The sequence below is a fragment of the Schistocerca cancellata genome, chromosome 3, assembly GCF_023864275.1.
Source record: "Schistocerca cancellata isolate TAMUIC-IGC-003103 chromosome 3, iqSchCanc2.1, whole genome shotgun sequence".
NCBI classification, from domain to species: domain Eukaryota; kingdom Metazoa; phylum Arthropoda; class Insecta; order Orthoptera; family Acrididae; genus Schistocerca; species Schistocerca cancellata.
The window spans coordinates 782,283,365-782,304,768 of NC_064628.1; the positions used below are offsets into that span (position 1 = coordinate 782,283,365).

The 21,404-nt window shown below is 38.8% G+C and overlaps 1 protein-coding gene across 1 annotated transcript in view; it reads right to left on the minus strand.

Annotated features, from left to right (window-relative positions):
- Positions 1 to 21,404, minus strand: part of LOC126175833 (polycomb protein suz12-B) — a 284,519-nt gene that overhangs the window by 54,534 nt on the left and 208,581 nt on the right. The window contains exons 2-5 of the mRNA XM_049922834.1: positions 15,797 to 15,843; positions 4,886 to 5,072; positions 4,669 to 4,760; positions 3,738 to 3,924 (exon numbers count right to left, since the gene is read on the minus strand). Coding sequence (XP_049778791.1) covers positions 3,738 to 3,924; positions 4,669 to 4,760; positions 4,886 to 5,072; positions 15,797 to 15,843 — 513 coding nt within the window. The remainder of the gene's footprint in view (positions 1 to 3,737; positions 3,925 to 4,668; positions 4,761 to 4,885; positions 5,073 to 15,796; positions 15,844 to 21,404) is intronic.

Below are 21,404 nucleotides of genomic sequence, written 5' to 3' on the forward strand. Positions count from 1 at the left end.
AAAAAACTATGGGCGAGAGCCTATGTCTGCACCTATTGTATAGTGTTTTGTAGTCTATGTTCAGTGACACCCACACTAGAGAAACAATAGTAGAGGCACAAGTCATCGGCATACAAGTAGTATGATACTGAGGACCCCAAATCTCCTACTAGACCATTGATGGCTACTAGAAATAGAGGGACTCTCAATACAGAGACCCGCGGGACCCTATTCTCTTGGACATGGGGGTTACTGAGGGAAGCACTAACTTGAACCCAGAACATATAGTGTGACAGGAAGTTGCGGAAAAATCGAGAGCGGACCCCAGAGGCCCCACTCATGTAAGGTAGCAAGGATATGGTGTTGCTATGTGGTGTCATGAGCCTTTTAAAGGTAAAAAAAGATGGCTATAAGATGTTGACATTAGGCAAAAGTTGTTTGGATGGCAGACTCCAGGTAGCCCGAAGACCCCAAAACTCAAGGAGCCAACACAGCCACCTGCTCGCCATGTGTTCAAGCAATGTACAGAGAACATTGTTGAGACTTATAACTGTCTATCTCCAGAGGGTGCTTACCCGGTTTCAATACTGCGATGGGAATTAGTCCTCACAGCAGATGCAGTTAAAGATGCAAGGACGTGATTTTGTGAAACCACTGACAGGTACATGATCATTTGATTGTGGATGTGGTCCAGTCCTGGTATTGTATCTGGACTGTGGGCTAGGACACACAGATTCCCACTCACTGAATGGATGATTATATGGCTCCAGGTAGCATATAGCAGAAGATAATTGCTTTTGCTCCGCCCATTGTTTTAGGACACAAAAGGCAGAACAAAATGTTAGACGACAGTGTCTGGGTCAGTGTAGACAGTACCACTCAAGGTAACACCAGGTAGACCTGCAGGAGTCTGGTATCCGTAGAGACGTCTGATATTTGCCCAAACCTGCAAAGGGAAGGTATGTGGTACACTGGTTGAAACGTACAGTTCCCAGCACTTTTGCTTCAGTTGCTTTATTAGGTGGCAGACCAGGGTATGGACCCATTTAAAGGCAATGAGGTGCTCCATCAATGGGTGCCGCTTATGTCACTGGAGAGCCCGTCTACGATCTCTAATGGCTTCTGCGATATCTGATGAGCACCAAGGTACTGTCTCCCATCAGGGCGGGCCCGAGAAACTGGATCGTCAAATCAGCTACTGAAAGAATGGCTGCAGTTGTATTCTGGACTGCCTTATCGGTATCTCCATGCGGCAGAGAGCCAATGGGACAGCAAAGATGAAAGCACCCTAATCAGCACTCTTGAGAGCCAGAATTTTGAAGATTGGTGGCAGGTCAAGCCCAACAATGGGGACAACGTGTTTGTTTAATGAAACATTATAAAGAACCCAGGAAGTGGAAACTCGAATCCCAATAATAAACCTGGTCCAAATAGGATCTGTGCCAAAGCATCCGATGGAGAGGTGAAGGGGGAAAGGGATAACAGATGTATAACCCTGCAGCATGGAAAGGAAGTTATGCAAAAGGCTGGGGTTCCGTGGTGGCCTAGCATGAACTCGAAAAAGAGTTGCGAGATGCCCGTGGGGAATGAAGAAGTAAAAACCAAAATTGGTGAACCCAAAAATTGTTACACATTATCTGTTCATGTAAGATCTGTTTGGTAAACAGTACATAGTATCAAATCACTTTAGGCTAGACCATAGTAGAAGTTAGTTATAAAAGTAAAGTCTTTAATTGCAACTGAACAATATAATATTTTTTAATTCAGTAATTGTACACCAGAACTATATGAGAACTCCCTCAGAAATCCAGTAATGAGGTCAATTTATAATTTTCTGGCAAGGTACTTTTTCTCCTAAACTACACGTCACACAATGATACGAGGGCTATCCACAAAGTACATTACGTTTTGGAATTAAAAATAAATAAAGTATTGGAATTTTTTTTTATTATATACAGATGAAAGCCACACTTAAATACTACTTTTCTACATAGTTGCCATTTAAATTAAGGCACTTATCGTAGCGATGGACGAGCTTGGAAATTCCTTCGTCGTTAAATTCGGCCGCCTGCGCCTTCAGCCACATGGTTACCTCTTCTTGAAGCTGTGCGTCATCATCAAAACGCTGCATAGCCAACCACTTCTTCATTGCTGGGAATAAGTGGAAGTCATTCGGTGCCAGGTCGGGACTGTACGACGGATGAGGAAACAACTCCCACTTAAAAGATTCGAGAACTTCATGAGTGGCATTTGCCGTGTGGGCTCGGGCGTTGTCGCGAATCAGCAAGATCTTTGAGCCCAACTTTCGCCTGCGCTTGTTTTGTATTGCTCTTCTGAGGTTGTGCAGCGTTTGGCAATACCTTTTGGGAGTTTATTGTAGTGCCTCTTTCCAGGAAATCCACAAAAATCACACCCTTTCTGTCCCAAAAGAGGTAACTACGTGGTTGAAGGCGCAGGCGGCCGAATTTTACGACGAAGGAATTTCCATGCTCATCCATCGCTACAATAAGTGCCTTAATTTAAATGGCAACTATGTAGAAAAGTAGTATTTAGGTGTGGCTTTCATCTGTATATAATAAAAAAAATTCCAATACTTTATTTATTTTTAATTCCAAAACGTAATGTACTTTGTGGATAGCCCTCGTATATTTCTGTAGGTATCTTTAGTGATATATGTTGATACTGTCTGCAAAATCAGTAGCAAATAGAGTTAATAGTAAAGAAGTAATAATCTAAAACATCAAGCATGCTTAAGTTTTATACATGAACAGCAATAATGTAGTAAGCGATAAAATTGTCTTCATTTCATTTTTTGGTAATATCAGTCAGGAAAAAATTTCGAAATGTTTGAAATTATGTAAGTCACTAAGCGTTCTCATTCACAAATACCGAATGAATATAGTCTGGGTAATTTATGTGCTGCGAGTTAAGTTGCATCAAGGCATTACATGGTTTCTAACATTCATACTTGAGCTATCATGTTAAACCTTTAACGTAAGAATATATCTCTTAATCAGCAGATAATGATGGTAGATCATCACTGGTGAATAATTATATGAAATAATGAAAAACCAATATTTTGTTGCCCCTGTAAGCTGTTAAAACAGGTAATTTGCAACTGGGATCTGGTGACTGTTTCGGCTGTTAAGTACCATATATATCAACTGAAGATTCTCACTTTCTTTCATTCCAAATATCCATAGTTTTCACTTAACCAGTGCTTTTCTTTTATCTCAGTTTCACAAAAACCTGTAACCTGCAGATATTCCATAATCATTGGTATCAATATGAGAGCTTAATCCATTGCCTCACACTGATTAAAATGATAAAAGGTCAGAGTTTAAAGGCCTGTCAACATGAAGGTCATTAAAGATGATGAGGTTGTTAGATTTTATAAGGAGTGTACAACTAATATAGCTACCTAGTGCTGCTAGTCTTGATAGCAATTAAATTATTTTACCAATTACAATTAATTTCATTCCTATTTTAAGCTTTCATACCCTTCCCAACTAACCAGTGACCCTTGAAGCCTAGTTAATTCTTTGCTCCAGGTGAAACCTTTAACAGGTGACACATAAATGACGGCTTATTAATGAACACAATTTCATCATTTTTATGTCGTGCATGAAGCTACATCATGTTCTTTATTAAAAGAAGTGATCAACTAAATTCTTCAAATATAAAATAGTTAATTTCTCCAAAGGTGCACTCAAAACTGCACAAAATCAATGAACCAAAATAATGGTAACAATACTTACAGACATCAGTGTCATTTACTTGAGCACCAACACTATTACAGCTGACCCTAAGCAGCAGCATGTAGGATTTGACTAAATGGCCATTGGATAGGCTGAAAGATTCTGTTGGTATGGAGACAGTTGGAGCTTTTGGTGGTGGCTGGTCTTCTGATGGATTTATTGCCACCTCACTAGTTCCAACAGAAACCTATGAAACAAAGAACAATACCAATGCTGTATTTGTTGACGTCATTCCGTATGTGTGTCAGATGTTCTGGAATTACACGAAAACAACAAAAAGAAAATTACTGTCTCCCTTCTGCAAATGACAAAGTATCTCAGCTGGAAGTTAAAACCATTTCTTAACCAATCAACCTTTCTCCAAATTAAATTCTCGACAATTCAAGAGAAAGAGATACAAAAATACTGTACACCTTTTTTTCAAACAATGGAAATTCAGTAAGTCACACAACTATCACTCTATATTTGCTTAACATATAGTGGTACTTAAAATCCAGTAACACAGCACCTAATACAACTGCTGATGTTCAAGAAAAGGTGACAGAAAAAAGTATAAAAAAAAATGGCTGTATTTAACAAATTAATTTGAGTATAAAATCTGACAGTCTATTTTGTAATACAGTCTATGTTGAGCAGGGTAAGTATGTATTGGTCAGTTTATTACTAATGTAATTTTAAATCAAGTCAAGGCTTTCCACTATTCTGAAACCTGAAAATAATACCACTGAACACAGTGAACACTACAAGCTGCTGGCTTTCAAATGAAATTATGTTTAATATGATTTTATCAATAGTTAATTGAGATGCAAGCAAATACAGGTCTCTTATTATGTTATTGAAACTGTTTACATTTCAGTTCAAGATGTGGTTTGAAGATGAGTCATGCTAACTAAGGCTAAATTACAGTAAAATTAGAGAAATTGCTATGTACCTGCATGAAAGGTGAGGAAACATCTTTCCGCTTCTTGTGACAAATTTTCAACAAAAGTGTTTCAACCTTAACTGGTTCATGGTGAGCTTCAACTAAAGAATAAAAGAACAACATAAATGATAGTTTTGATTTTAGAATTACTAAATTAATGAAGTCATATTCTACTAAGAATAACATTGTTTTGTTACTAATAATTACGTTTTTTTTTCCTTTTTACCTTTCTTATCGTAAAAGCCAAGAAACGTCAGTGTCATATAACCGCGCATCACTTCAGGCTGTATGCTTTCCTTATTCCTCTTCACTACCATATCCATTAAGTTGTCGACACTGAAATTTTTTCTGCTTTTGTTGGTGCGGGACATGCGCTGTTTCATGTAACTCAGAGTTCTGTTTAAAAATACGGGCTGTAAAAAGTAAATACACACTGTATTAATTAATCTTTGACAGCACAGTGCTTTAACCATAATCAAAGTCCCTAATTTCTCTCTCTCTCTCTCTCTCTCTCTCTCTCTCTCTCTCTCTCACACACACACACACACACACACACACACACACACACACACACACACTTGAAAGCAAATTAGAATCCATATATTCAACACAAGGACATTCTATTACAAATTTTAAGTGAATGTGAATGAACATTAAATTTTTTATAATATAGTATTTTACATATAGGGATGATATCAGAATTTGGCTTTCAAGAAATTCCACACAAATGTAAATCTGGATCTAGTAAATACACAAGCCCATACAGCAGAACAAATTCCATAATGATTCTGTGTTCTGACAAAGATGGTTTACAGAGGGAATACAGCAGCAAGGTATGTATGGGAGAACACCATTTGAGCCCAATATAAATTACGTCCAGGGCCTCAGCAGACACAACTTACTTTGAATATTGCACTGCTTCAAATATGCACTGGCAGAAGTGCTTTTCCTCAAATATTATCATTTTTAAGTGTCAATTATCCACTTCTGTAAAGCACAGGGAGGAGACAGACACTACTAGTCATAAGAACACATCCACAACTGTTCTCCCACTGCTACTGGGAAATCTAGCAGTTGACCACACCTGGTCGAGTACATTGCTTCTCTTTTTTGCCACATGAGGGCAACTCTCATGGTTAATTATTGTCGAACCTGGGCTGCAAGCTCCGAGGTTATCATGAGCATGCGTTATAGAACTGTGACAATGCATTTTACAGGTTAACCTATTCAATGCTAAACAATAGACATTCTCATGCAGTCACCAACTTCTAGAGATCTGTTTTCATTTACTTTCTTGGTGAATAGCCTGTGATAGTACCTGAAAGCTAAAATTCATAAGGCACCATTCAAGTGGTGAGTTTAAGAACAGTTAGTTACAATCCTGTGGATTTATTGTGCAATATGAAATCGTTCTGTGGTGACAGACCAGTTTAGAAGCCATCTAATATTAATTCAATTCGTGTTTAACTAAGTCTGTCATATGGCCATTTAATGATGAGTAAACAGGGAAGTAAAAAATACTGTAACATAAATATTTAAATCTTTTGCGCTACATAAGCCACTAATCTGCACTGACAAGTTCTTGCATGACATAGTAATAATAGCCTAAGGGAGACTTTTTCATCTTTTATTTTAATAGCTTCCAATCTGTCTGGTATTTCGATGAATTAGCCGTGTGACTGAAAAGTTTTATTACGAGCGACTGAAAAGTTTTATTACGAGCAACATTACTACAGCTGAAGTGGTGAGTAGCACTCTATCCTTTTCATAGTACTGTCATTACCAGAACAGTACAAGAGATGAGACTGTTTGCATTAATCAGTAACTATTTCTAATGGTATATTAGCATGCAACAGCTGTTTAACCTTCAGCTTGGGCCCCGAGTTGCTGGAGTTGGCAGTTGCGTGGGCGTATGAGGTGTGCTTGCTTGTGTGAATGAATAGTGTGTGTTTCTCTCTTTCTGATGAAGGCTGTAGCAAAAATCTTGTGTGTAAGTGTCTTTTAATTGTGCCTGTATGCAACTTAATGTAGTATGTATCTTTTCCTACATTTTTGATATTTCTACATGGAGCTTCCATTGTTTGATTTTGCCTCCATGTACAAACTGCAAAAACATGAATAAACCAGTTGAAAAATGTTACTACAAAAAGAGGAACATCAGAAGATGAAGAAAGCATCAAAGACAATTTTTCTTTAAGAAGTACTTGTGACAAAAAAGTGAGAAAAGAATATTGATAAAACTGATGCCAAATTTGTTGTAGGCAGTGGAGGCACCGAGTACTTGTCACACGAAAGGAAAATTATGTCAAATGTGAAGAGCTGAGAAGGTACAAAAATTAAGATTGTAAATGAAAATTTCATGTGCTTTAATCTTGTTGTTGATGTTAACTCACAAAAGGTGTTATTGAACAATGTATTACATGACCATAAACTACAAAGAAATTTAGTGTCAGTAAATGCCATTTCTGAAAAAGGGGTAGTGGCAATATTTGACAAGAAAAAGATGGAGACATTATTCTGGAAGGCAGCCAATCAGAAAATGGACTACAAGATGGAGGCACTAATGTCACAAATGAAGAAAACCATTCAACACTGTGCAGCACAGAGCAATAAGACCGCACAAGATTATTTCACACTGATGTATGTGGTTAGATAAAACCACCACCTTGTCTCAATGAAGAACAATTTTTCGTATGCCTTGATGATTATGCACATTTTCTGAGTGTGTACCTTTCACACACAAAAAATGAAAAAGAAGATCACATCAAAGAATATGCAATTGGAAGTGAAGCTCATTTCAGTCTGAAGGCACAGAAAAATAAGATGTGACAGGGGAGGAATGGTGTAGAAAGAAACGTGTATCGATTGAATGGTAAGGCAGACACAATAAATCCTACTATCATGAGCAAAGTAAGTGCCACATTTTTCGATTCAAAAGTTGGAAACAAAATGTGGGGCTATACGGCCTTGAGTGCAGTTTATCTCATGAGCAGAAGTACTACTATAGCAGTTGATGAGACTCCACTTCAAATGTGGCCTGGAAGTAGATCAAATTTGTCAGTATTGGCTACTTTTGGATCTATGGGGTCCACAAAACAACATGATTATTTATTTTTTTTAAAGTAAGTGTAAGAGGTGTTCTTGATGGCTATGCCATATGGAATCCTAAGACTGGCAAATTTTCTGAAGCAAGAGATGTTTGGCTTACTCATCACAATGTAGACAAAGAAGAGGAAACCAGAGGAGGAGAAACAGGAATAGCTCTAACTAGAGAAAACCAAATTTTTTGAAGAAGAAGAAGAAGAAGAAGAAGAAGAAGAAGAAGATAAAAAAAACTTATCTGAAACCAAGACATCCAATAAATTTGCCAACAAAATATAATCATAATATATTAAGTCACACTCACATACTCAAAATGGACTGAAGGTGAAGACTAGGAGAATTAGATGAAGGCTACAAATGAAGTGGGAGAATCAATGAACTAAAATGAAACGTGGGCTCTGGTGGAACAGAAACTCCTCATGGAAAAGAAATAATTACAGAAAAATGGATTTTCAAGAAAAAGGATAAGGAAAGTACAAAGCTAAACTAGTTGCAAGAGTGTGTCAACAGGATTAAACTAAAGTGGATTTTAAAGATATTTTTAGTTCTGTTGGACAAACTAATTCCCTAAGACTACTATTTGCACTTGCTGCACAAAAAGATTTGATAATTACGACATTCGAGGTAGAAACAACCTTTCTGAATGATAATCTGAAGGACCATATTTTCATGGAAGTTTCAGGGAGATACAAAGGAACCGTGAACATTTCCTGCTCATAAAGGCATTGTATGGATGGAAACAAGTTCCACGGCAATGGAGTAAGAAACTGAACAATTTTCTTAACAATGAGAAACTCAATCGAAACTGAAATCTGACCAATGTGGTCCCAAATCAGATACTCAGGTATCTCTCTGTACATGCAGGCAATGGGATGAAATTTGGAGACCACATCCGTCAAATGAAAAATCTCCTGCAAAAACACAAGAAAAATTTTGATACTGCAATTGATAGAAGTAACTCTTGTCTCTTGGAAGTGAAATAAAAATAACAAAAGCATATACCAAGAAAAATCTGCTAAAGAAGTGGTAAAATGGTACAGAACGGGAAAGTCAAAAACGGTAACAACTCCAATTTCAACTCCAGGAGAAACAGAAGAAATCAGTGCAGCAAAGACAGACTTTCCATATTGTGAAATGATGGGTAGTTTATTGTATTTAACGTGTAAAGCAAGATAGGACCTAGCATATGCTGTGAATTATGAAAGCAGATCAATGGGTAAACCAAATCACACAGACATCCAAAATCTGAAGAGAGGTGTAAGAAATTTGAATTCAATGACAGGGAGTGGATGGCTGTGATGTGGATTTCAGAGATGACAAGAAAGATGGAAAAACTGCTACAGGATATACGAGATAAATCACATAAAACTTGCATTACAAACATTTCAGAAATGGGAAGTGCTACTGATGCGCAGTTTTCACAGAATGCATTGGTAGTCAGGGGTTTGTATTGTTAGCCTAGAAACATATTGTAATAATATTTAGGAGGTGTATTTTCTGTGCAAACATATACTCTTTTGAAATGGAACAATGCCTAGTCACACTAACAACATAGAAGTAGGGTAAATTAGAATGTCAGTGGAGTTTCTTGCAGGATTTTATGAGAGTCGTTTAAGAGATGTCATATTTTGATAAGTGTCTACATTGACATTTGTTTGTGTCATAAAACCTGTGTAGTTGTTAGGTAAGATGTTGTTATGTTTGCTTATAGTGTGATTGTGTGTTCCTTTAATGCACTGCCACTGGGTAGCCAGTCAGTGTGAAAGAGTCCAAGCAGTTGGTGGCGAATGGACAATGGTAGTTACCAGTGCAGAAAAACTTGACGTCCTCATGGTCTATGAAGAGTGTAGAAAGAATGCAGTTCATTCTTGTACTGTAAATGCTGCAAGATATTACAATAGACATCAACCACCTCAGCAATTATTCACCAACCTCTTCCACCAGTTATATGAAAGTGGTAGTGTAATACCTAGACAATGTAACAAAAGGAAACAAGTGATGACAGAAGAGGGGGACACTAATGTTCTTGCTGCTGTTGCAGCTGATCCACATGTTAGAACCATGCAATCACACAAAGAAGTGTTCAATGCATTCTCCATTAACATAGGTTCCACCTACCTCCATCAAGAGCTGCATGGAAACAATTGTGAAAATTGTGTTACCTCAGGTATATGGGCATTAAGACAGGATACTCCTCATGTCTTATGCATCTTGTTTAGCGATGAAGCCACATTGACCAATCATGGCGAGGTAAATTGCCAAAACATGTGCTACTGGCCTGTTGACAACCCCCTTTGACTTCGTCAGGACGAATGTTAGCGTCCATGGAGCGTGAACATGTGGCACGAGATAGTGACCAATCTGCTCATGGGCCCATTTTTGATAGTCTGAACACTAAAGGTGCACACATATTGCAGTTTTCTAACAGACTATCTCCCACAAGACTTGGAGGAACCCATGAGTACCTACATGTGGCTATTGAGTACCTACATGTGGCTATCCAGCCCACAGTGCACAAAGGACTACAATATGACTTCACGAATTTTTTCCAAATTGTTGGACTTCATGAAGAGGACCTGTACATTGGCCAGCCTGTTCCCCACATTTGACGCCAGTGTACCTTTTTCTGTGGAGAAAGCTGAAAGATGCTGTCCACAAGGACATACCAACTACACCCAATGATATGCAATGATGTATTACAGCAGACTGCTTTGACATCTCAGCAGTCGTTCGGTACCAGACTGGAAGCGTGTAATGCCACTGCCGGTGGTCATTTTGAACACAACTTTTGATGGACCACATTGTCTCATTACTGGTCAGAATCCACAGAAGTAGTGTAAGCATTTGTGACGTTTTTTAGTGGGTGCTGTCATAGGTATTGCACAAGAGTTGGTGTTGGAACTTTTCAAAATACAGTATCTCGTAAATGACTCCCACTGGAACCCTGCACCAAACACCTCTGACATTCTAATTTACCCTACTTTTAGTTTGTTAACGTCAATAGGCATTGATCCATTTTAAAAAGATATGGTCGCACAAAAAATACACTTTCAAGTATGACAATCTGTTTATTGGCTAATAATATGAGCTCCTGGCTACCAACCCTTTCTGTGAAACTGCACATCAATAGCACTTTCCAAGCGATGGTTGGTTGGTTGGTTGGTTTGGGGAAGGAGACCAGACAGCGTGGTCATCGGTCTCATTGGATTAGGGAAGGATGGGGAAGGAAGTCGGCCGTGCCCTTTCAGAGGAACCATCCCGGCATTGGCCTGGAGTGATTTAGGGAAATCACGGAAAACCTAAATCAGGATGGCCGGACGCGGGATTGAACCGTCGTCCTCCCGAATGCGAGTCCAGTGTCTAACCACTGCGCCACCTCGCTCGGTAGCACTTTCCATTTCCGCAATATATGTGGTGCAAATTTTTGGTGTTTCACCTTGTATATTTCTTTACAATAATGCCTTAATCACTTAGTGCTACAAGAAGCAATGGTTGCACTATCTACTACTGAAGCAAAATTAATGTCGGCAGATCAATGTTGTCAGGAAATGAAGGTTTTGATGACTTTCACAAAGGAATTGATGAACAGAAACATGGAAACGACATTGTGTGGATTACCAAAGTACAATATCAGTGATACAAACAGGTCAAATGTACAGAAGAATGTCACACCTGACTCCCAATCCACCTACAAGGATGCCGTGCCCCAGGTGGGAGTCAAGCCTATCTTGACTCACACCAAGACGGCTCACACAACTGGAGGAGGGCTTCACACCCCTGACCCACATAATTAGGAAACTCACTCCTCACTAATATAAGCACAATGCAGTACCCAAAATGACATATTCACAATTGTTTATGATGTACATCTGAGGTACAAGGGGGCTACCAAAAAGTTCCTGTTTGAGGGCACTGCTGCAACGTATATGCGACTTAGCATGACTCTGATGCGGGTATACAAGCAACAAGCTGGCATATGCTGTGCCATTTAGACTACCATTGATGAAATAAGGGCCAATAATTGTAGTACCAAGCATCCCACACCAGACATTAACTCTCCATTGACGCTGATGTTCCACCTGTCTAAGCCACCGTGGGTTGTCGCTGGACCAATAATGCATGTTCCTTGTATTTAACTGTCCTTTGTTTGAGAAGGAACATTCATCGTTAAATAGAACATTGGAGAAGAAGTTCAGGTTGGCAAGGATTTGCTTCTGTGGCCACTGACAGAGCTGTACACGATTGTGAAAATCATTCCCATGCAATTCTTGATGAAGGTGTAAATGGTAAGGATAGAACCGGCGATGTGTAAGAATACAATGTACACCGGTTTTAGGAATGCCAATCTCGCGTTCAAGCTTTCATGGGCTAACATGTGGATTCATAGCAACAGAAGCGAGAATGGCAACCCTGGCAGCTTCATCTGTGCGAGTGCCGACGATTGCGTTGTCGTGGGCTGAAACTTCCCATTTCCTGAAGCGTCGCAACAAGACGAGAAAACATTCATTCATTGGGAAGACAGGTTCTTGTCAGGATATCGCTCTCTGTACAGTTCCACTGCCTGCGTAGAATTTCGCCTATCTTCAACAACAACAATAAAAGAAACATTACGTCGATGCAGTTTGCAGGAAGGACAGCCTTTACTGTATGCCTACTCAACACGACAGTATTTGAAAGGACTAAACTACTGCACTAAATGTACCCATATATCAGAAAAAAGCATTGCAATTACTGTTCTGCTAACTTACATTCCCCACAGATGAGTAGTATTTCTACCTTCTCTTCATTGGTGTACATTCTACCCACACAAATCTTCAACTGACGATGGTTGACTTAATGATGGGTGTGCATTCTACTTATGTTTATATTTGTCCTCTGTCAACATAAGCACGTGGATGTGTTCCATTACCTTGAGTACCTGCGCTAAGTGCTGGGAATGTCAACGTCAATGTTGTGTTATGTAATTAATAATGTTGTGTTTCAGTGAATGGTACACTGAGATACATTTTTGAATAGGTCTTTAGAAGAGGAAATGAATTGCAGAATAAAAAATACAGGCTTCCATTCAAAAATAGTCATACCGCTATTCATATCTTCGCAAAAAACAAAGCTACAATGAAGGCAATCATGCTGACTGATGTGCCCCTGACGGTTGTGTTTTGCATCTGGACAAACAGTAATTTAGGGTGGTCAAGATAAATGGGGCAGACTACAGTCACAGCATCTTTGTTTTTTATATATATTTTTCCCATGTGGAATGTTTCTTTCTATATGATATGTCTGCTTGTGTGTGTGTGTGTGTGTGTGTGTGTGTGTGTGTGTGTGTGTGTGTGTGTGTGTGTGTGTACCTGTCCCTTTTTCCCCCTAAGGTAAGTCTTTCCACTCCCGGGATTGGAATGACTCCTTACCCTCTCCCTTAAAACCCACATCCTTTCGTCTTTCCCTCTCCTTCCCTCTTTCCTGATGAAGCCACCATGAGTTGCGAAAGCTTGAATTGTGTGTGTGTGTGTGTGTGTGTGTGTGTGTGTGTGTCTGTCTCAATCAACATACCAACGCTTTCGTTTGGTAAGTTACATCATCTTTGTTTTTAGATATATTTTTCCTACATGGAATGTTTCCCTCTATTTTACTTAGATATATGGGGGGAAAGAGGTGGGGGGGGGGGGGAAGAGGTGGGGGGGGGGACACATTTCTAGTGTGAGTAATCATTTAAAGCTAATTCTTGAAACTGTTAATAGACTTTCTTGGAATAGTTTATGTCTGTCTTCCGTAGTCTGCCAATTCAGTTCCTTCACTATTTCTGTGACACTCTTCCACAAATTAAACAAACCTGTGACCATTCATTCTGCCCTTCTCTGTATACATTCAATGTCCCCTGTTAGTCCTATTGGTACGAGTCCCACACACTTGAGCAATATTTTAGGATGCTCTGCACGAGTGATTTGTAAGCAATCTCTTTTGTAGACTGATTTCAGTTCCCCAGTATTCTACCAATAAACTGAAGCCTACCACCTGCTTTACTCACGACTGAACCTACGTGATCATACCATTACATATCCCTACAGAGTGTTACACCAAGGTATTTCTACGAGTTGGCCGATTCCAACAGTGACTCATTGATATTGTGGTCATAGGATACTACATTTTTTTTCCATTACATGAAGTGCAAAATTTTACATTCCTGAACATTTGGAGCAAGTTGCTGATCTTTGCACCACTTTGAAATCTTAAGACCTGACTGAATATTTATGCAGCTTCTTTCAGACAATACTTCATCGTAAGTAACTACACCATCTGCAAAAAGTCTGAGATTAATATTAATACTGACTGCAAGGTCATTAATATACAACAAGAACAACATTGGTCCCAACACACTTCCCTGCCCCCCCCCCTCCCCCAACCCCTCATGTTACTTACACATCTTATTATGACTCTCCATCCAAGATAACAAGCTATGTCCTCCCTACCAAAAAGTACTCAATCCAGTCACAAATTTCACTTGATAGTTCATATGATTATACTTCTGATAATAAGCGTAGGTGTGGTACTAAGCGCAAGTTGGGTTTCACATAATCGATGTTTTCGGAATCCATGGTGGTTAACATAGATGAGGTCATTCTATCAATATACTTCATTATGTTTGAGCTCAGAATATGTTCCAAGGTTCTACAACAAATAGATGTCAAGGATATTGGGCAGTAGTTCTGTGGGTCACTTGTACTACCATTCTTGTATACATGTGTGACATGTGCCTTTTTCCGAGAACTGGGCACAGTTTTTTGTTCAAAGGATCTACAATAGATTAGAGTTAGAAGAGGTGCTAACTCTGCCACAATTTCAGAATAGAACCCAACAGGGATTCCATCAGGGCCTGAAGCTTTGTTCAATTTTAATGATTTCAGCTGTTTCTCAATGCCACTGACACTAATATTAATACTTATTTCCTTGGGTTTTCCTTTGTGGAGGTACATTTGAAAATAGAGAAAAGCATTTCAGCTTTTGTTTTGCTACCCTCAATTTCAATTCCTGTCTCAATCGCTAGGGACTGAACACTAACTTTGATGCCACTAACAGTAATTACATATGGCCAGAATTTCTTTGGATGTTGTGAAATGTCACTTGACAATATTCTGCTATGGTAGTCACTGAAGGCATCAGGCATTGCTCTCTCGAGAACCGGACGTGTTCCACCAGCATCTCTCAATCTAAAGTCCTATGCTTTGTTGTGCAGTAATCCCAGTTTCTTTAATGTGACTGCATACCATGGATGTTCCCTCCCTTTATGAACTGCTATATTGGGGAAATATCTACCCAGAGCATGGTCTAATATTCTTTTAAACTTGAGCCAGAGTTCCTCTACATGCTCCTATCCTGAATGTTTCAAGTTCCTCATTGAGATACGACAATATTAATTTTTTTATCTGGTTTTCTGAACATAGATATCTTTCTGTTTGTTTTAGTTGTTCTTTGTACTTTTGTAATCAATGCTGCCACAACAATGTACACATTTTTATTCTTCGGCTCTTCCTAATGTTTCAGGAAGAAAGACCAGCAACCCTAAAATCTATATAGTTGTCCAGTTAACATAAAAGTGGTTAATTACTACTATGCAGAGTTAGCTTATTATTATTATACCGTGTACAGAAAAGGAGCAGGGTGCAACTCCACATCAACTACTGTGCTAAAGCATAGCTCATATTCACATGAAATTATCAACTTTGCCCATTTCTGTGATAATTATTTTAAATTCATTACTTTTCATTACATTAATTAAAAATTGTAATTATTAATGTGTTTTTTGAATACCATGGATCAGCAACCAGTGTGTGGTTGTAGGCACAGAAATTTCTGAACAATTCCTATATAACTATATAACAGTTGCCTTTAATATTTTGTCATCCCCCCCCCCAACAATTTGCTATTCACTATTAACAATCTGTTATGCTTCAAAAGGAACCAACTCCTCGTGATACACACAGGACACGAGATGTTTACAGAACAAGGAAAAAGTGAATGTATGAACAACTGTACTTACAGACAGCATGTTTCTTGTTCTAAGGAATCTGTAGATTTGTGTAGGTTCTGAAACAAAGCAAAACAAAAATTAATCACGTATTGTAATCTGAGACACAATCATTCAACATAAATTAAATAAAGAGGGGCCAAGATTTTTATACAGTACAAGAAAAATCAAGTCAGTTACAGACCACCAACAATAACTCAAGAGTTGCTTCTGTCATTAAATGATAGTTAAGGTTGCTTGGTGAGTATTCTAGTTCCTTCTATAACTCAGTGATCTGTAACAACACATGCAGGGTGGTGTGTGTTTTGAGGAGATGAATGTTCACATACTACTAATACTTCTGTATCTATTCAACTTTACATTTATTCTTAAAGACAATGACAATAGAAACTGAGAATAATTACAAATGGTTTTCAAGCAGTTACATTATCTTCAGTTGCCTTTAATTGTGTTAAACAATTAATTATGTATATCACCTTCACATTTAGTGTCATTTCGGATGATCAAGTGTAAATAGGGGCAATGAAGTAACTGTGCAGTTTCCTTTTTATTTGTTTGAATTTTCAGCCAGTATTATTCTGCAGAATACATGGTTGGGGCAATGTATCTATTACACAGAAAGCAAGATTTAGATTTGACAACTCATCAGTAATGAGGTCATTAAAGTTGGAGCACAAGCTCAGACTGAATAAGAATGAAGAGGAAAATCTGTTGTCCCATTTTCAAATTAACCATCCTGGCTGTCACCTTAATTGATTACTGAAAATAACAGAAAACATTAATATAGAGGAGTAAAGAGGACTTTTTGTCTCAATTCTTCTTGACTGAGCGTCCAGCGTGCTAATCATTGAGCTACCTCGCAATCTACTGCAGAGGAAATGCAATATAGGCCTACACTATTTTGAGGGGTGATGATTTACAATCCATAAAAATTATTCAAAATCATGGCTGCACTCAGCTGGATTGATCAATTTATTACACAGCCAGTTTCAGTTATGAAGAAACCATCTTTAAGTGTATTATGACATCAAACTCAGATGTCTGACAACCCATGCCACTATCCAACAACTTGCCAGCAGCCAACATTTTGATGATTTAATTATAAATCAGGAGCACACGTAACATACATAGATGCACTGCATGCTACATGTGCTCCTGATTTATAATTAAAATTGTGACAAGTCTGATAGTGGTATGGGTTGTCACACTCCTGATTACAATCATAATACACCTAAAGATTGTTTGTTTAGGACTGAAAAAAAGGCTGTGTAATAGATTTATTAACGCAGCTTTGTGTGACTACGATAAAAAAAAACCGCACCATGTTTCTAACTGTGTGTAATGATTTTGAGTGTGGGTGCGGGGGGGGGGGGGGGGGGGGGGGGGCAGCTAAGTGATGTGAAAATAATGAAGTACGCACGTACTAGTGTGGGATCATTCCAATTTAAGCCTATCTCCCCCGCACCCTCCCCCCTCCCCCAATGAGAGTCCGGTGTCTTACCCATTGCATTTCATGCTACAGGTTAAATCATTCTTCTTATATAACACCAACTGCTGATTCTTATACAATTTAAACATTCAAAAGTCCAAGAAGTTCCTAATAACTGAACTACTACTAGTAAATTTCAGACCATATACCTTTAAGACTAGGCTAATTTGATTAACAGAAGTATCTCACAAGGTAATTTCTAAATTACATTTTACAGCAAATCAAAAGAACGTAAGGGAGGCCAATTTATCTCTCTTGATTGTCAAGACATCTGTTACAGGCTTGCCTTGCATTTTTTCTGAGACTGTCTTGCAGTTTTAGTAATTTATAAAGAAAAGTACGTTAAAATATGGGCCCTAGACTACGCTAAGGCCCCGTCTGTTACAACCACCTTAACTTGCAACCAGACTGTCACCTTCCAACAGAACCTAGAACTAAGGCAACATTACAGCTCGGTCTACCGCCACAACTAAGATTGCTGGAAGGGGAGACGGGATCAGTTGACGAAAACGACCGACACAGTCACACTCAGACCCAAATAACACACATTCACTATGTCTACATTGACTCCCAAAACAATTTCGTTGACTGATTTGACAATACCGTTTCTGGTTGGGCATGTAAACACGCCTAAATCGATTCTGTAAATCCGTTTCTAGCAGCCGGTTTTTCACTTCCACAGTCGACGTACGCTCCCATGTGAAAGTACAGCCGTTTTTGAAATGTGCTTGAGTTGTCAGTTTACGTCTTGTTTTCAAAATATTCGGCTAATATACACGGAGTGACTTATTGTGCAGTGAAGAAGCAAAAATAATAGACTGAGCATGGAGCTGTCTAAAGCAGAAACTGGAACAGCTGCTTTGCAGACGCCATATTTAACTGGGCTAGCAAATCCGCTTCACGACTTAACATGTAAACACGACAGCGAAAAACTGTTTACAAAATTCCGTGTTCTTACGGAAACATGTGTTGTTGGTCCCTCGACCTCGGTTGTTGGTAATAGTATATTAAAGATTTTTAAGATTATACGTGTATGTGCGTAACTGAATAAATGCAAAACGGAAATTGCATTTATTCGGCTGTACATGGACATATGTTAAAAATCGTTACCGCACTGTAAAAACAAAATAAACTTAAAAAAATCCCTAATATAATAACCAAATATATCTAGTCCTTCGCCTGCATTCTGCAACAACCAACAGGCGACTGTGTCTTGACCCACACAATTAATAGTATGAAAAAGTTGCGCTAAATTCCTGCAGCAAATAAAATCTTTCGCTGGAGTTAAATGTTTCGAAACCACGCGATCTATATACTGCTTGGGATACACAAACTACATATACGACCTGAAGCCTTGTGTGGGGGTTAACCTGTAAAGTAAACGACTGTATTTTGCCTTAATAGCGGGGATTGGCAGCATAAGCTGAAGGTCACAAACTGACGCTGTCTCAAGACACTGGACAGTACAGCTCTCTCTGACACTCCTCCCTTACTCCAAGATGCGAACGAATCCCTGACCTGCGCGAAGGCGTGCCGACCTGAACAATAGGCTGGTCGTTCCACGGGGGAGAGGAAGAAAAAGAAAATAGGAGTCAGCCGCTTGTTCTATAGTTGGCCGTTGCGGCTCAGCGTGAGTACGGCTTTTTCCTAAATGTGCCTGTTTCTTGTTTCAGCCGTCTGAATACTGATCACATCTTTCGCATATAGAAACTTAACAGATTTTTGCTACACAGTCTTGCGCACGAATAAAGAACTGAATACTAATGTCAGTTCTCTATTCCTGCGCAAGGATATTCTTTCTAACGAAGTAGAAGCGGAACTGCTTCAACAAAAATTCAATAAATTTACCTGGTTGCTACACAACTTACCAATTACGGTGCTTAACGGTCACTGTGTCAACAATACAAAAACAGAAATCTGAAATAGAAAAGCCACACGCACAAAAGTCAACAATATTTTTTTTGTACTCGCAGCTACTGGTCTGCGCAACCGTCTCCTTTGTTGCAGTGCTCTCAAGAATGCGACTAGTTGTTTATGTACGACAGCGTTTTATAAATTTGACGCCTGCAAATTTGAGAAACAGGTGAACGTTGTATTCATCTCGTTGTTATGGCGGTCTCTCGTACCTTTATTTATTCATTTTTTACAATCATCCGCTTCTTCGTTTCTGATCGCGAACTTTCTCAAGGGAAGAATAAACGGCATCATTAGAGACGAAACCTCAGATCATAGACCGCTGTCTCTTCGAAAGAACTGTACTTGTTGAAGCTATACCACTGGCCCCCATACCAAACACAACCGTACCAACAAGAATTGACTTCTGCAGAAACTATGGACTTAAAATCACGAGTACTCAATTTTTAAAACCTGCACATAAATTAACCACATGGAGATCACTCAGACAGGACGAATTCCAAATTGACCATGTCGCAATTTCCAATGAAAACATAAAAGAAATTCTAAACGTCAGAACCCTCAAATATGTCTTTGAATCAGATCATCATCATCTCCGAATAAAGTCAAAGTTCCAACCCGACATAATGCTAAAAAGGCTACCCGAAAGTACCAAACAAAATCCGGAATATCTGAAACTCAAAAAAGAAAAAAATATCATGCAAATCAATCAGGAAAAATAAAAAGACTGGAAGAAACTAACAGTGAAAATTCCAGAAGCCATCAAATTAGGACAACCCCCACGCATCGCTGCTGGAACGGAACCTGCGATCAGGCAGTTGACAACCGAGTAACTGTGTGGAAAAAAAAATTAGCAGTCACAAACCTGAAGAAAACTGGGAGAACTTTCTTAAAACCCAAAAACAGTCCTCAATACTAATTAGAAAAGAAAAAACGGGGATATGACAACAACAAACTCTGCGAAATCCAGTAAGATTTCATCAAAAGTAATTCAAGAAATTTCTATAAGACTTTCAGAGAAAAATTACAGGGAAACCAAGCGCCTAGCTTGTGCTTCAAGAAACCCGATGGCTCTTTGGAAACTTACACGAAAAATAAGTGCAAAATCTTAGACCAATATTTCAATTCCCGCCTCAACTGCGAACCACCCCAAGAAAAACTTGTCTTCTCTTTTCTAGTATTCACACACCCAGACTCTCATGCCCCGGATCTCGAAGAAATTGTGGAGATAGTCAAACAGTTGAAAAATATCATTGCTGAATTCTGGAAACTAAACGATCCTATACTTATGCAGAAACTACATCATATAATAACAGACAGATGGATGACGGAGCAAATACCAGAGAACTGGAAATGCGCTGTAATTCACCCGCTACAAAAAAAGAGGCGATGACAGACATCAACAATTACAGAGGAATTTCCCTGCTCCCAGTCGCTTACAAAATCCTTTCCAAAGCACTTTTAAACAGGACAGAATCGTAAGCAGATCCACTAATTGGTGAATACCAGGCCGGTTTCAGAAAAGGACAATCTTGTGCGGAACAGATCTGGTGCTTAAAGACGATATTACAAATGAGGAAATGCAGAAACACAGTAATTACATTCATCGAGTTCAGGAATGCATACGATTCAGTGGCCCGTGAAACTTTGTTTAAAATCATGGAAGAATTTGGGATCGACCGAAAGACACGAAAAATTACAGAACAAACACTTGCAGGAACAACATCTAAAGTGAAATTCATGGGCGAAATACCAGAACCCTTCGAAATCAAAACTGGAGTCCGACAGGGGGACGGACTATCCCCAATGCTTTTCAATACTGTTGTAGAAAAAATCATCATGGAATGGAAATCTCATGTAAAGGGCATCCAAATTGGTATAAAAAAAGAGAACCGAATTAAAATTAAGTGCCTTGCTTTCGCTGACGATATTGCAATTATCACCAATAACAGGACAGAAGCGATTCACGCAGTGGGAAAACTACAGGAAATTTCACAAAAAACCGGACTACAGATATGTTATGAAAAAACCAAATATATGGAAACACAGCCAGAAAATAAACCCTTTTAATCACAAAACATGGTAAAATTGCACAAGTCTGCCATTTTAAATACCACGGAGACACTATAGTCTTCAAGATTAAACCGAATCGCCAATGAACAAAGAATAACTAACCTCCAGAAGTCCTACAAGCTAACAGGGATGCATTACAACAAG